Source organism: Oncorhynchus tshawytscha, linkage group LG04 (assembly GCF_018296145.1).
Source record: "Oncorhynchus tshawytscha isolate Ot180627B linkage group LG04, Otsh_v2.0, whole genome shotgun sequence".
Classification (NCBI taxonomy): Eukaryota; Metazoa; Chordata; class Actinopteri; order Salmoniformes; family Salmonidae; genus Oncorhynchus; species Oncorhynchus tshawytscha.
Genome location: NC_056432.1, coordinates 45,403,616 through 45,419,847, shown reverse-complemented (window position 1 = coordinate 45,419,847; position 16,232 = coordinate 45,403,616). Strand labels below are relative to the sequence as shown.

General features: G+C 43.9%; 1 protein-coding gene and 1 non-coding gene across 2 annotated transcripts in view; both read right to left on the bottom strand.

The window, feature by feature from the left end:
- The window catches only part of LOC112248871 (coiled-coil domain-containing protein 60), a 49,613-nt gene that overhangs the window by 10,711 nt on the left and 22,670 nt on the right, over positions 1-16,232 (bottom strand). Inside the window, exons 5-10 of the mRNA XM_024418239.2 lie at positions 13,233-13,337; positions 10,041-10,131; positions 9,109-9,364; positions 5,547-5,646; positions 5,045-5,122; positions 2,495-2,635 (exon numbers count right to left, since the gene is read on the bottom strand). Of these exons, the coding sequence (XP_024274007.1) occupies positions 2,495-2,635; positions 5,045-5,122; positions 5,547-5,646; positions 9,109-9,364; positions 10,041-10,131; positions 13,233-13,337 (771 nt within the window). The remainder of the gene's footprint in view (positions 1-2,494; positions 2,636-5,044; positions 5,123-5,546; positions 5,647-9,108; positions 9,365-10,040; positions 10,132-13,232; positions 13,338-16,232) is intronic.
- On the bottom strand, positions 1,747-1,822 carry trnat-ugu. The gene has a single exon. It is a non-coding gene; the product is annotated as a tRNA-Thr (tRNA).

Below are 16,232 nucleotides of genomic sequence, written 5' to 3'. Positions count from 1 at the left end.
AAACAGTGTAGTTATTCCCTACGCAAGGCAATCAAACAAGCAAAATGTGGGTATAGAGTGGAATCGCAATTCAACGGCTGAGACACGAGACGCATGTGGCAGGGTCTACAGACAATCACAGACTACAAAAGGAAAAACAGCCACGTCACGGACACCGGCGTCTTGCTCCCAGACAAACTAAACACCTTCTTTGCCCACTTTGAGGATAATACAGTGCCCCCGACACGGCCCGCTACCAAGGACTGTGGGCTCTCCTCCTCCGTGGCCGACGTGAGTAAGACGTTTAAACATGTTAACCCTCGCAAGGCTGCCGGCCCAGACGGCATTCCTAGCCGCGTCCTCAGAGCATGTGCAGACCAGCTGGCTGGTGTGTTTACGGACATATTCAATCTCTCCCTATTCCCGTCTGTTGTCCTCACATGCTTCAAGATGGCCACCATTGTTCCTGTACCCAAGAATGCAAAGGTAACTGAATGCCCCGTAGCACTCACTTCTGTCATCATGAAGTGCTTTGAAAGACTAGGTAAGGATCATATCACCTCCACCTTACCTGTCACCCTAGACCCACTTCAATTTGCTTACTGCCCCAATAGGTTCACAGACGATGCAATCGCCATAACACTGCCCTATCCCATCTGGACAAGAGAAATACCTATGTAAGAATGCTGTTCATTGACTACAGCTCAGCATTCAACACCATAGTACCCTCCAAGCTCATCATTAAGCTTGAGGCCCTGGGTCTCAACCCTGCCCTGCGCAATTAGGTCCTGGACTTCCTGACGGGCCACCCCACAGTTGGTGAAGGTAGGAAACAACATCTCCACTTTGCTGATCCTCAACACTGGGTTCCCACAAGGGTGCATGCTCAGCCCCCTCCTGTAGTCCCTGTTCACCCATGACTGCGTGGTCATGCACGCCTCCAACTCAATCATCAAGTTTGTAGACGACACAACGGTAGTAGGCTTGATTACCAATAACGAATAGACAGCCTACAGGGAGGAGGTGAGGGCTCTCGGAGTGTGGTGTCAGGAAAATAACCTCTCACTCATCATCAACAAAACAAAGGAGATTATTGTGGACTTCAGGAAACAGCAGAGGGAGCACCCCCCTATCCACATCGACCATACAGCAGTGGAGAAGGTGGAAAGATTTACGTTTCTCGGCGTACACATCACGGACAAACTGAAATGGTCCACCCACACAGACAGTGTGGTGAAGAAGGCGCAACATCACCTGAAGAAATTTGGCTTGTCACCTAAAACCCTCACAGATGCACAATTGAGAGCATCCTGTCGGGCTGTATCACCGCCTGGTATGGCAACTGCACCGCCCACAACCTATGCCACTCTGTTATTGCTCATCCATATATTTATATATTCTTATTCCTTTACTTAGATTTGTGTGTATTTGGTATCTGTTGTGGAATTGTTAGATATTACTGCACTGTCAGAACTAGAAGCATAAGCATTTTATTATACTCACAATAATATCTGCTTACCATGTTTATGTGACCAATAACATTTGATTTATAGTACACTTATCATTATTAGGTTGTCTGCTTCTTTCCCCAGAGAAAGACATGGGCAAATTCTATGAAACAGTCTCATACTGCCTGGTTAGTTACCTATGACCTTGTGGTGTGGTTGTTCAGAGACCAACTCATCTCATTGGACATATTTAGCAGATGCACTTATCCACAGCACCTTACAGTAGATGACTGCATACATTTTAAATATTTGTTTGTACTGGTCCCCCGTGGAAATCAAACCCACAATCCTGGCATTACAAGTGCCATGCTCTACCAACTGAGCCACATGGGACCAGTGTTGGTCAGAGCAGGCCCAGTTTTCATTCATGCTTAAAAACATTCATCCTGACATGATTTGAATGCGCAACTTTCTGAGCTGGAGTCCGACGCATCACTGTTGCGCCACAAGGTCCTGAGTAAAGTAGACTACTTGATATCCTACTGCTGGGAATGAGAAACTGAACACCATGTGAGGATCAGAACTTCGAGAGGCCTGATAGCTCTGGTAGCACACCACCAGACTTTGTGGTGCAACAGTAGCACGTCTGACTCCAGATCACAAGGTTGCGTGTTCAAATCATGTCGTGGTTAATGCTTTTGAGACTAAAAACTGACCAGCACTAGCGATTAATTGGTCATTGAACAAACATGGCTTTAGAAGACAACACAGGCAGGCCTCCCTCTCTGAGGAAGAAGGACAAAAGTCAGATTGGAGCTCCCGAGGAGCGCAGCGGTCTAAGGCGCGGTATCTCAGTGCAAGAGGTGTCACTACAGTCCCTGGTTTGAATCCAGGCTGTATCACATCTGGTTGTGATTAGGAGTCCCATAGGGCGGTGCACAATTGGCAGGGGTAGGCTCTCATTGTAAATAAGAATTTGTTCTTAACTGACTTGCCTAGTTAAACTAATATAAACTTTTGTGGAGTTGTTGCGACCAGATCTAGATGGTCAGAGAGGGGATAGTCACCTGGCATTGTGGTCCAGACTGTCACTGAAGATCTGGGCAAGATCCTCTGCTCTCTCCTCATAGGCTGTCCTCATATCCCACAGCATGGACCTCTTACTGCTGATCAACTCACTGGTGGCTGACAGAGGCTTGGCAGGACAACTATACAGAGAGAGAGAGAGAAAAAATATATAATTACTTGAAACATTGGGACACATATTTCCCTCAGATTACACAGATCCACAAAGAATTTGAAAACAAATATAATTTTGATAAACTCTCATATCTATTGGGTGAAATATGCGCAATCACAGCAGCAAGATTTGTGACCTGTTGCCACAAGAAAAGGGCAACCAGTGAGAACAAACAACATTGTAAATACAACCTATATTTATGTTGATTTATTTTCCCTTTTGTACTTGTATATAGACATAATACCACATTTGAAATGTCTTTACTATTTTGGAACTTTTGTGTAAAGTGTAATGTTTACTGTTCATTTTTTATCGTTGATTTCACTTCTGTTAATGATCTATTCCACTTGCTTTGGCAATGTAAACATATGTTTCCCATGCCAATAAAGCCTTTAAATTGAATTGAGAGACAGAATGACTTTGCAATACAAAAACATCACATGTACACTGCATTCGGAAAGTATTTAGACCCCTTGTCTTTTTCCACATTTTGTTACATTACAGCTTTATTCTAAAATGTATTAAATAGTTCTATTTTGTCATCATACCAAACACAATACCCCATAAGGACAATGTCCCATAAGGACATTTTCGCAAATGTATAAAAAAAGAAAGCGAAATATCACATTTACATAAGTATTCAGACCCTTTATTCAGTACTTTGTTGAAGCACCTTTGGCAGCTATTACAGCCTCGAGTCTTCTTGGGCATGAAGCTACAAGCGTGGCACACCTGTATTTAGAGAGTTTCTCCCATTATTGTCTGCAGATCATCTCAAGCTCTCTCAGATTGGATGGGGAGCGTCGCTGCACAGCTATTTTCACGTCTCTCCAGAAATGTTCAATTGTGTTCTGGCTGGGCAACTCAAGGATATTCAGAGACTTGTCCCGAAGCCCCTCCTGTGTTGTCTTGGCTGTGTGTGCTTAGGGTCATCGTCCTGTTAGAAGGTGAACCCTTGCCCCAGACTGAGGTCCAGAGCGCTCTGGAGCAGGTTTTCATCAAGGATCTCTCTGTACTTTGCTCCGTTCATCTTACCCTTGATCCTGACTAGTCTCATGCCAGGTTTCCTCCAGGCGTGACGCTTGGCATTCAGGCCAAAGAGTTCAATCTTGGTTTCATCAGAGCAGAGAATCTTGTTTCTCATGGTCTGAGAGTCCTTTAGGTGCCTTTTGGCAAACTTCAAGTGGGCGGTCATGTGCCTTTTACTGAGGAGTGGCTTCCGTCTGGCCACTCTACCATAAAGGCCTGATTGGTGGAGTGCTGCAGAGTTGGTTGTCCTCCTGGAAGGTTCTCCCATCTCCAAAGAGGAACAATGGAGCTCTGTCAGTGATCATCATCACCTCCCTGACCATGATTCTTCGTCACCTCCCTGACCAAGGCCTTTCTCCCCCGATTGCTCAGTTTGGCCGGGCGGTCAGCTGTAGGCAGAGTCTTGGTGGTTCCAAACGTCTTCCATTTAAGAATGATGGAGGCCACTGTGTTCTTGGGGACCTTCAATGCTTCAGACATTTTTTGGTACCCTTCTTCAGATCTGTGCCTCGACACAATCCTGTCTCTGAGCTCTACACACAATTCCTTCGACCTCATGGCTTGGTTTTTGCTCTGACATGCACTGTCAACTGTGGGACCTTATATAGACAGGTGTGTGCCTTTCCAAATCATGTCCAATCGCTTGAATTTACCACAGGTGGACTCCAATCAAGTTGTAGAAACATCTCAAGGTTGATCAATGGAAACAGGATGCACCTGAGCTCATAGCAAAGGGTCTGAAATCTTATGTAATTAAGGTATTTCTGTTTTTGTTTAAATGTGAACATTTAACATGTTTAAATGTGTAGATTGATGAGGGAAAAAATACATGTATTCCATTTTAGAACAAGGCTGTTACGTAACAAAATGTAGAAGAAGTCAAGGGGTCTGAATACTTTCTGAATGCACTGAAATTACACACAATGCAGGCTTAGCATGGAAACTTAATATACTGTATATGTATTTTTTTTATACAATACCATGATTGATAGATTGATTGACTGATTGAGTTGTTGTCACTAGAGCTAGATAGACAGTGGCTTTAGCAGGACAACTATACACAGAGACGAGGGCTTTTTTTCAATACAACACAGTTTCACTCAATGCAATATGATACTCAATGTAATGCAGTATAGTAAAATAGTGTAGGCAACATTTTCGCAAACCTCGCAAACCTGACCTCTTGACCTCTTCTGGTGCAAAGCGCCTCAACTTTCAACACGGAAAAGTTCCCAAAACAAACTTTACATTTAAAAGAGACAGGGCAGGACAGAACTTATTTTTATTCTGCAGCTGGTAGAACAGTAGATAAGTAGTAGTAATTTGAGTTTAGGTGTAGCAAGCCAACCTTTTGGGTCTTGATGTGTCTTTGGTCTTGGGGCGTGTTGTGTTGTCCCCTCTCTGAGGGGTGGGTTGGGTAGGTGGCCTGTTGTGTGAGGGAACAAATCCGTTACTATTTAGTTTGGGCGTATAGTTAGTTTGGGCGTTTACATATTAGATCACCCTCTCACCCTGGGGTCTGGAGTTAACAAATGGGGTTGAAAGTCTGCGTGGAAATGCAAATGTTTCATTGCTAACCTGGTCACCATTGGGTCGGCATGACATGATAATGCTTTTACTTTCGCTCAGTCAACATCACGTAATCAGCCACTAGCTCAATTCCAACATACACAGCCATCTATGAATTTGTTAATTCCAGAGATAACTTGTCTTGGTACCCCTTTAATCTATTGCCGAGTAAAGGAGAAGAGAGGAGCAGGAGAGTAAGGGATGAAAGCGGAAAGAGAAAATCCAGAGGAGTAGTGACCAGAAAGGGGAGTGGAATGTGGCTAGGCCTAGGGGGACGTTACCGGTATCCGGCAGTCAAAGTGCCGTCGCCATGAATCTGCTCTGGATCACCGAAGTCTTTGGTGACACTCTGGTGGACTTCATCCAGCAGCTTCTGAAGGTCTGGGCGGAGAGGCAGTAAACATGAACAGTGACAACATTATATTGACAACGTTTTGTTCTTCTCTCTGTAGCCTATAGGTCTCACGTCTCACAGGTGTCACCGCTAAAGGGTTATCTTTATTTTTTTATTTTTTAGAGACGATTCAACAAAGAAATGATTTACTTTTTTTAAAGGAGCAAAATCATAAAGTCGAATAGTAGGCTATTTAATGAGAAAATCAAAAGTTGTCATCCACAGTGTGCCTCAGTTCAGAGTAATTGCCAGAAGGACTTGCCAGAGGATGGCACTTGCAATGCCAGGGTTGTGGGTGCAATTCCCACAGGGGACCGGTATTAAAATGTATGCACTCTGGATAAGAGTGTCTACTAAATGACTAAAATGTAAATGTCAGGAGAGTAGTTTTATGAGACAAAAATGATCCCCTAGCTCCCTCTGCTGTTCAGATGCAGTAATGAATTCAAAGTCAGTTCAGATGAACAGAGATTGTTGGCTACAGAACAAGATCTCTTTGAAACACACTATGGTGGAATACATCACAAGTGACACACATAAAATGACATTGCACTAAATCTTCATAAAGCACTCGAATAGAATGGAATACATTAATCAAAATATGAAAATACACCAAATAGAATTATGCAACTTATATTATGTGAGACAAAATTAATCACGTGGTGATTAATGTGCTAGATACGTCATAGGAAAAACCCCAAAACACACCGTCAAAAATGATAATAGCCAATCATTGTAACAAATTGTTCTGGCTTTAGATTTAATATAATTTTATAATTAGCTCATAATTTAAATGTATTATCTTTTATGAAAATACTCAAATAATGAGTGCTCAAATGTTGATTCCTTTTTCATCAAAGAGTTTTTAAAATTAAAGAAAAGAAAGTCCCTCCCTTCACCCTAATTTTCGCATCCCAAATAACACGCTCTCTCCTATATTGTGCACTGCTTTTGACCAGATCCATATGAGCCCTGTTTACAAGTAGTGCACTACATAGGGAAGAGGGTGCTATTCAGGACGCATTCTTCTTCTTTTTTTTTTCAGGTAGAAATGTGCCTTGGGGCGGGCAGAGTGAGTGAGCTCAGCTGAATATCTCTGGTGCCCAATTTCTGGATTTGAGGCATAACTCTGTGGATTATGGAGAAGAGCAGTTAATTGCTTTAACCTATGAGGAGTAGGGGGAGTGGGGGGGGGTAAGACAACGAACTGACGATGACTCGGGCAAACAAAACTAGTCTTTCGTCAGAATGTGATAGAATCTGATCGCTCTTGAATAGATCCGTTGACTAACTATCCTCCATCTTTGATGCAAAGCACTCTGGGCGATTAGGCCTGGCTCACAGTCGGCGTTCCAATTCATCCTAAAGGTGTTAGATGGGGTTCAGGTCAGGGCTCTGTGCAAGCCAGTCAAGTTCTTCCACACCAATCTCAACAAACCATTTCTGTATTGACCTCGCTTTGTACAAGGGGGCATTGTCATGCTGAAACAGACCTAAAAATGCTGAAACATGCTGAAACAGGAAAACTGTTGCCACAAAGTTGGAAGTACAGAATTGTCTAGAATGTCATTATATGCTGAAGCGTTAAGATTTCCCTTCACTGGAACTAAGGGGCCTAGCCGGAACCATGAAAAATAGCCCCAAAATAATTCCTCCTCCACCAAACTTTACAGTTGGCACTATCATTTGGGTGGGTAGCATTCCCCCGGCATCCGCCAAACCCAGATTCGTGGTGGTGATCTTTACGCCACTCCAGCCGACCCTTGGCATTGTGCATGGTGATCGTAGGCCTGGGTGAGGCTGCTTGGCCATGGAAACCCATTTCATGAAGCTCCAGCCAACAGTTCTTGTGCTGACGTTGCTTACACAGGCAGTTTGGAACTTGGTAGTGAGTGTTGCAACCCAGGTCAGACGGTTTTTACGCGCTATGCGCTTCAGCACTCGTTAGTCCCATTCTGTGAGCTTCTGTGGCCTACCACTTCGCAGCTGAGGAGTTGTTGCTCTTAGACGTTGTCACTTCACAATAACAGCACTTACAGTTGACCGGGGAAGTTCTAGGAGGGCAGAAATTTGATGAACTGACTTGTTGGAAAGGTGGCATCCTATGAAGGTGCCATGTTGAAAGTTACTGAGCTCTCCAGTAGGGGCCATTCTACTGCCAATATTTCTCTATGAAGATTGCATGTTAGCAAAGGGTGTGGCTGAAAAAGCCAAATCCACTAATGTGAAGGGGTGTCCACATACATTTGGACATGTATTGTATTTAGTTTCAGTTTTAGTGTTACAGATATAAAGTATGGTGGCCTTAGGTTAGGCTAGCAACCTAGTGGATTTCTTCCCTTAGCTAGTAGTGAGAGTAGTGAGGGAGGCTTTAGCTAGCCGTCCAGCTAGCGGGCCCTTTAGTGACCTGACTACAGTGACCAGGGTAGAAAGCAGCAGTGTTGTGTTGGGCTTCATTGCTGGAACAGCATTGGGAGGAAATCAACCCAAAGGAACCAACGCAAAGCTCTGAGAGCGAGTCTTTCCACCCTGGCATGCGCAATACAGACAAGTCTGGAGGCTTTCTCTCTCTCACTTCTGACTCCTATACTGCATCTGAAATGGTGCTCTATTCCCTACATAGCGCACTACATTTGACAAGAGCCCAATGTGCCCTACAGAGGGATTTGGGTGCCATATCAGATGCAGTGTAAGAGTCAGAAGTGACGTGTTGTACGAGGAAAACATCCCTTCAAAAACAAACATTTCACTTTGAGCCCAGGGTGTGTGTCATATCACGATCACGTCAGAAGGAAGAGCTGTTCCTATGACAACGGGATCCGGGTGTTTGGGTTCTGTGTGTAGATCTGTGTGTGTGTGGGGGTCTTTGGGTTCCGTGCGCACGCCGCAGATGTTCCTGCAGAGTGACAAGGCTGATGGGAAACAGATACGGCTCATTCTGGCTCCAAAAATGCAGAACCAGATGACATGGAGTAACGAGCGGGCCCCGGCACACACGTCACCTCCTCTGAGCGCACGCGCACGCACACACACACACACACACACACACACACACACACACACACACACATACACACACACACACACACACACACACATACACGCACACACGCACACACACACACACACACACACACACACACACACACACACACACACACACACACACACACACACACACACACACACACACACACACACACACACACACACACACACACACACACACACACACACACACACACACACAGTGAGCTGACAGAGAGCTCCAAAGAGGAGCCAGAATATAACACACAGAAAGATGAGGAGAGAGGCGTTTGCTCCACAAACCAACCCGATTGAACACAGACACAACCTTCACACACAATACCCCTCAGGTTTCACCATATTGCACCCATTTTTAACCACAGAGAACCCTCTGAATATTACATACAAGACTATTTACTTACACTCTGACATGGGCAGCTCTGTCTCGGAGTCCCCTCCTGCTCCTGGTTGCTCCGCACTATCCTGGCTGGCTCCAGTCACTATAGCTCCAGTTAATGTAGCTCCAGTGTCGTCTATCCCAGGGCCCAGGGAGGACAGGCTGCCCAGAAGGGTAGGGGTGGTGAGGGCTGAGGAGGAGGCTACGCTCAGGGAGGACCCCTTCAACAGGTACAGACGACCAGAGGAGGAGCGGGAGGGCCTGGAGCCTGTTCTACGTGGCTGGGGGATGAGGTGAGAAGGAGGTGTCAGAGGGGATTTCCACGCATAGATTTTCATAAAAGCGCACCTAGAGCCTTGCATATGCACAGGCACACAGAGACTCACGTACATACACAGACAGACAGGCATGCAGGCAAGCAGACACACACACAAACACATCTCTCCTTGGCTGAGGACATAGAGTATGAGGATTTGAAGAGGAAACAGTCACGTATCTCCCTTTCCTCTCTCCATCTCTTTTTCTCTCTCCCCTGTGCCCTTCCCTCTCTCCAGCCTGTCTATCAGTGTGTGTGTGTGTGTGTGTGTGTGTGTGTGTGTGTGTGTGTGTGTGTGTGTGTGAGAGCAGGAGATGAGAGGAGCACAAGACTTCAGCTGCAACAGCTCTCAGCTCTCCTAATGTCCTCTACTGCCACAGACACACACAGGCAAGCATCCCCAAGGAGTGTGTATGTGTCTGGCTGGAAGTGTGTATGTGTCTGGCTGTGTGCGTGTGTGAGTGTGCGACAAATGTCTATGTATGTGTGTGTGTGTGTGTGTGTGTGTGTTGTACGGCTTGTTTTGCCTCCTCTGAGCAGGTAATATGACTTTAAGTGACAACCCTTTTAAGGACACAACCCCAGAATTAAACTCAAGAGGTGGATAGGCATAGAGAGATAAAAGAAAAGACAAAGAAGACCTTTTGCAGAGACACAAACTGGTCCCATTTGGTCTCTATGGCTCTCTCTTTATTCAGGGTCTTTAGGGTGGTTTTTCCTTGGCCAGGGTCCCTGGGTAACAGGAAAAAATAAGTGTTTAGCGGGGTTGGGTGTGTGTGAGTTGAGACACATTCATCACACCGCAACCTTCCTTGTCCCCACCACCCAGCCTTGGAGTGGGGACAAAGAGAGGCATGCACACATACGCAGCCTTGGAATGGCAAGACCCTGACCATTATACAAATCATAATTCACTACCTTCATTTTTTTAAATCACTGCACAAACATGGTACATCCAGGTTGTGAAGGTAGGAAACATTGTCTCCACTGACCCATTTTTTATTTTACCTTTATTTAACTAGGCAAGTCAGTTAAGAACAAATTCTTACTTTCAATGATGGCCTAGGAACAGTGGGTTAACTGCCTTGTTCAGGGGCAGAACAACAGATTTTTTCCTTGTCAGCTCAGGGATTCGATCTTGCAACCTTTACTAGTTACTAATCCAACGCTCTAACCAGTCGGCTACCTGGGGCCCCACAAGGGTGTGTGCTCAGTCTCCACCTGTACTCCCTTGAAAGAAAATGTGCTTTCCTTTCAAAAACAAGGACATTTCTAAGTGACCCCAAACTTTTGAACGGTAGTGTACATATCTGGCATTACTCATCTCGAATGTATATACTGTATTCTATACTATTCTACGGTATCATAGTCACTTAATGTTTACATATCTGGCATTGCTCATCTCATGTGGATATACCGTTTTCTCTACGGTATCTCATTCAACTTAAGGATGTTTACATATCTTGCGTTACTCATCTCATATGCATATACTGTTTTCTATACTATTCTACTGTATCTTAGTCCGTTCCACTCTGACATCGCTCGTCCATATGTATATAGTCTTAATTCTGAACAAGGCAGTTAACCCACTGTTCCCTGGTAGGCTGTCATAGTAAATAAGAATTTGTTCTTAACTCACTTACCTAGTATAATAAAAAATTATTGGTTGTGTAATTTGTTAGATATTATGCACTGTCGGAGCTAGAAACACAAACATTTTGCTACATCTGCTAATCACGTGTATGCGACCAATAAAAGTTGATTTGATGGAAACCACTGTAGAACTATAATAACCTTGTGATGTGATTTCAGTCTCTCTCTGTAATACGTCTACTGTATAATTTCTCCCATAAAGCTTAAACTGATAGGAAATGTGATTCAGAGCAGAGTCAGTGAGGACGGAAGGGCCTCAAGGCAGTTACTTGCAATACTCAGAGGAGCGCTTTTGTGACATACTGTTTTCTGCCTTCCATCCCTCTCCGCTCCCTCCTCTTTTCCTTCCTTTCCCATCACTAATTCAACACTTCCAGAGAGAGATGGGTGATGATTTCCTAATACATTCTACCAAGCCCCATTGTGAGAGAAGAGCACAGAGACGGCGCTTTATACATTTCCTGAATCCATCCATTCTGCCTCTCAGTGTCTCGTCTGACACCTTCAGAAGCAGAGCATTCAAATCGTTAGCTTTTCAGGCTACTCATTCCCACTTCCATATTAGGAAAGAGAGACAAATATAGAGGGATTGAAAATGTGAAAAGAAGAAAAAGAGGTAGAGGCGAGAGAAGATGGGAAGGCTGCAGTCAGAGCAAGATAGTGAACGATGAAAAAAAGAGTGAGTGGAAGAGAAAGTGTCAGAGAGAGAAAATAAGATTGAGAGAGAGGAAGAAATGTATATCCTCGGTGTATCATGATAATAGTATTGTCAGTGAAAGGAATGGATATGGTTATGACAGTGGGTTTGAGTTATGGTTATGCAGCTTGGTGCTGTACAGCATGGCAGAGTAGGGAGGGTTTTCTACTCAATCTCTGTCTCCTCCCTTCCTGTGTTGGGTCAGTATCAGGGGAGGTATATCGTGAACCTGAGGGGACGTGGAGATAGAGGAATGCAATCTCCTCCCTCTGCTCTACCCCCCGAGGGTTTGGTTTATAGTTCATTTACCACTGTCTGTCTGCCTCAGCCCCAGGCTTCCTATATGAACCACACTCATGTCTGAGCCTCTGTTCCAATAGCCTTACTAGCATCGCGCCTACTGTAGAATGAAACAATTTATTGGGCATTCTAAGTGATAAACTTCTGTCCAAAAAACATTCCTTTACCCCAGGATACTTCAACGGGTGACTATCCTGGGGGAAAAGGGCTCTGATGAAGGCGATTCATGCCGAAACGTAGCCGATTGTTTGTCAATAAATCTGATGAATGCAGCAACATATTGCTCCTTTTTCTTGATTGTCCTGGATAGTCAACAGTTGTAGTATCCTGTGGTAAGCAATGTTTTGGGGATTTTCAAGTCCCTCAGTCGGGCACCTGATTTCCCCTTTTCTTTTAAGATGGGCTGAAGCACGTTTGGGTATGCCTTCTTTCCATTGATATGCTACTGTAACATAGCCTGTGTCTCTACAGCCTGAAGTGAACGGTGGCTCTGTGGCTGACTCAGAGGTGATTTGGATATGTTACAGATGCCGTGTGTTGTGTGGTGAACTGAAACACAACATACTGCTCTGCTCTACTCTGGTTGGGGTCAAGAGTTAACAGTGTTAATGGGTTGAGTAGGTTACTTTCAAAATGTAATCTGTTACAGTTACTAGTTACCTGTCCAAAATTGTAACCAGTAATGTAGTTTTTGGATTACCCAAACTCAGTAACATACTCTGATTACTTTTTTGATTACTTTCCCCTTAAGGGGCATCTGAAAAAGACAAAAAGGATCCATCAAATGCATTTGGTGTGCCATCATAGTGGTCTCTAACTTGTGACCAGACTCACTCAGGTGGAACAAACTTAAACTTTGGCTTTTTTTACATGTTGAATTAAATGCCATTGAGAAAACAGAAATGTGTCATAATGTATTTTTTCACAAACATCCTTTCTGAATTTAAAAGTAAGCCAATCATCTAGTTTTTCAAAAGTATCTGTAATCTGATTACAATATTTTTGCTGGAAACGTAACTGATTACAGTTACAGTTTTATGGGTAATCAGACAACATGTGATCAGTTACTCTCCAACCCTGGTCAAAACTGTGATTCAGTCCTGGCCTCTGTCCTTTCACTATGTAGCAGCAACACAATAGCTAACCCAACCCAAGCTGCATGGGGTCCATAAAACTACCTTACTTGAGATCCCAGCAGGACGTGACTGGTCCAGCTCTCCCGGTCCTGTCCAGAGTCAGGGCCTCCAGCAACCAGTTCAGACAGCACAGCTGGCGGAATATGGGCCCTCTAAAAGAACAAGAACAATGCTTACAGTGCATGCAGAAGTCCTGAGAGGAAAGGTTATTATAGTGTTTTGTTTTTATTTTCCTTTTTTATATCTATTAGTATTTCAATTTTGTAATTTGAAATTCAGTTTAGTTTCAGTTAGTTTTCAGACCTGATTTGCTAGTTTTATGTCACGCCCTGATCTGTTTCACCTGTCCTTGTGCTTGTCTCCACCCCCCTCCAGGTGTCGCCCATTTTCCCCACTTATCCCCTGTGTATTTATACCTGTGTTCTCTGTTTGTCTGTTGCCAGTTCATCTTGTTTGTTCAAGTCAACCAGCGGTTTGTCTCAGCGCCTGCTTTTTCCTAGTCTCTCTTTTTCGCGTCCTCCTGGTTTTGACCCTTGCCTGTCCTGACTCTGAGCCTGCCTGCCGTCCTATGCCTTGGCCCCACTACTCTGGATTATCGACCCCTGCCCGCCTTGACCTGTCGGTTGCCTGCCCCTGCTACAATAAACATTGTTACTTCAATAGTCTGCACTTGGATCTTACCTGAAACCTGATAGTATTATTGAGTTTTAGTTTCATAAACTATTCATATTTTGTTTTTATATTACACTACATGGCCAAAAGTATGTGGATACTTGCTCATCAAACTTCTCACTCCAAATTCATGGGCATTAATATGGTATTGGTCCCCCCTTTCCTGCTATAACAGCCCACCCTTTTCTGGGAAGGCTTTCCGCTAGATGTTGGAAAATTTCTGCGGGGACTGTTGGGAAAATTATGATTAAATGACTGAACAAATAATTTCAAATGGAACTGTAACTAAGTAAACTTATACTCTGTTTTATTATATCTGATTAACAATATGAGTTCATAAGAAGGGATTGTGTGACACAGACAAGGAGTAATTAAAGTTAATGAACACCATTCCAACTGGGAAGAAAGGAATGGTCTGTGGATTAGGTAAACAGATAATGTAGTTAACCTATGGTTGAACCGACGAAACTGAGCTCTGGGGTTTTTAGATAGGAAAGTGAGTGCATTCCTAGGGTTTCTGTTAATTAGAACTGTCAGCTAAGTGGTGATCGATAATGTTGGGGGGTCAAAAGTTAATTCAGTTATGTTGTGTGACCTGTGAGTGTGTTAGTAAGTTAGAATGAACAATTAACCTCACTTGGTCCCGGTCGAGAAGAGGGTATTATGTTAAGCCATGAAATGACGTCATGTTATTGTATATAAACTGTTGCTTTTGGTAAAGTGGCAGCGCGCTCCGAGCGTTACCTATTATTGAAATGGCTGATCTCCGTCTATTTTATGCAAACAAGAATCTTACAAATTCTCATAAAATAGATTAAGGGTTTTCAATTAATGAAAACACAATGGCATAATTAAATTACAGTAACAGGGACTTGCTCCTATTCAGCCACAACAGCATTAGTGAGGTCGGGCGCTGATGTTGGGCGATTAGGCCTGGCTCACAGTCGGCGTTCCAATTCATCCTAAAGGTGTTAGATGGGGTTCAGGTCAGGGCTCTGTGCAAGCCAGTCAAGTTCTTCCACACCAATCTCAACAAACCATTTCTGTATTGACCTCGCTTTGTACAAGGGGGCATTGTCATGCTGAAACAGACCTAAAAATGCTGAAACATGCTGAAACAGGAAAACTGTTGCCACAAAGTTGGAAGTACAGAATTGTCTAGAATGTCATTATATGCTGAAGCGTTAAGATTTCCCTTCACTGGAACTAAGGGGCCTAGCCGGAACCATGAAAAATAGCCCCAAAATAATTCCTCCTCCACCAAACTTTACAGTTGGCACTATCATTTGGGTGGGTAGCATTCCCCCGGCATCCGCCAAACCCAGATTCGTGGTGGTGATCTTTACGCCACTCCAGCCGACCCTTGGCATTGCCGCATGGTGATCGTAGGCCTGGGTGAGGCTGCTTGGCCATGGAAACCCATTTCATGAAGCTCCAGCCAACAGTTCATGTGCTGACGTTGCTTACACAGGCAGTTTGGAACTTGGTAGTGAGTGTTGCAACCCAGGTCAGACGGTTTTTACGCGCTATGCGCTTCAGCACTCGTTAGTCCCATTCTGTGAGCTTCTGTGGCCTACCACTTCGCAGCTGAGGAGTTGTTGCTCTTAGACGTTGTCACTTCACAATAACAGCACTTACAGTTGACCGGGGAAGTTCTAGGAGGGCAGAAATTTGATGAACTGACTTGTTGGAAAGGTGGCATCCTATGAAGGTGCCACGTTGAAAGTTACTGAGCTCTCCAGTAGGGGCCATTCTACTGCCAATATTTCTCTATGAAGATTGCATGTTAGCAAAGGGTGTGGCTGAAAAAGCCAAATCCACTAATGTGAAGGGGTGTCCACATACATTTGGACATGTATTGTATTTAGTTTCAGTTTTAGTGTTACAGATATAAAGTATGGTGGCCTTAGGTTAGGCTAGCAACCTAGTGGATTTCTTCCCTTAGCTAGTGATGGCTAGTGATAGTGATGCAAAGCTGGTTGAGAGAATGCCAAAGGTGTGAAAGCTGTCATCAAGGAAAAGGGTGGCAAGGATTTTAACTTTTAGTTCATTATGTTGCTTTATCGGTGGTTAGGCTATTAGCTGGCCAAAATTAGGCTACTTGAAAAGTGCAATAGTGTTAATAAAACCATGTGTAGGTGTGGATTTCTGGTGAATTAATGCAAATCACGAAGCTCATCTGCAGCGCAAGAACATTTTCAGCAACAACAAAGTTGTCAAATTAAGATCCTACACCTGTAAGCTTGTATAAAAACTTTAATTAACAAAACTATAGACCACTTAAACTTTTACAACACTTCCAACCACAGGTGGCCATAAATAATCATTGTACCTTTATATTTTAAATATTAGGTACAAAAATGTACTAGATTATC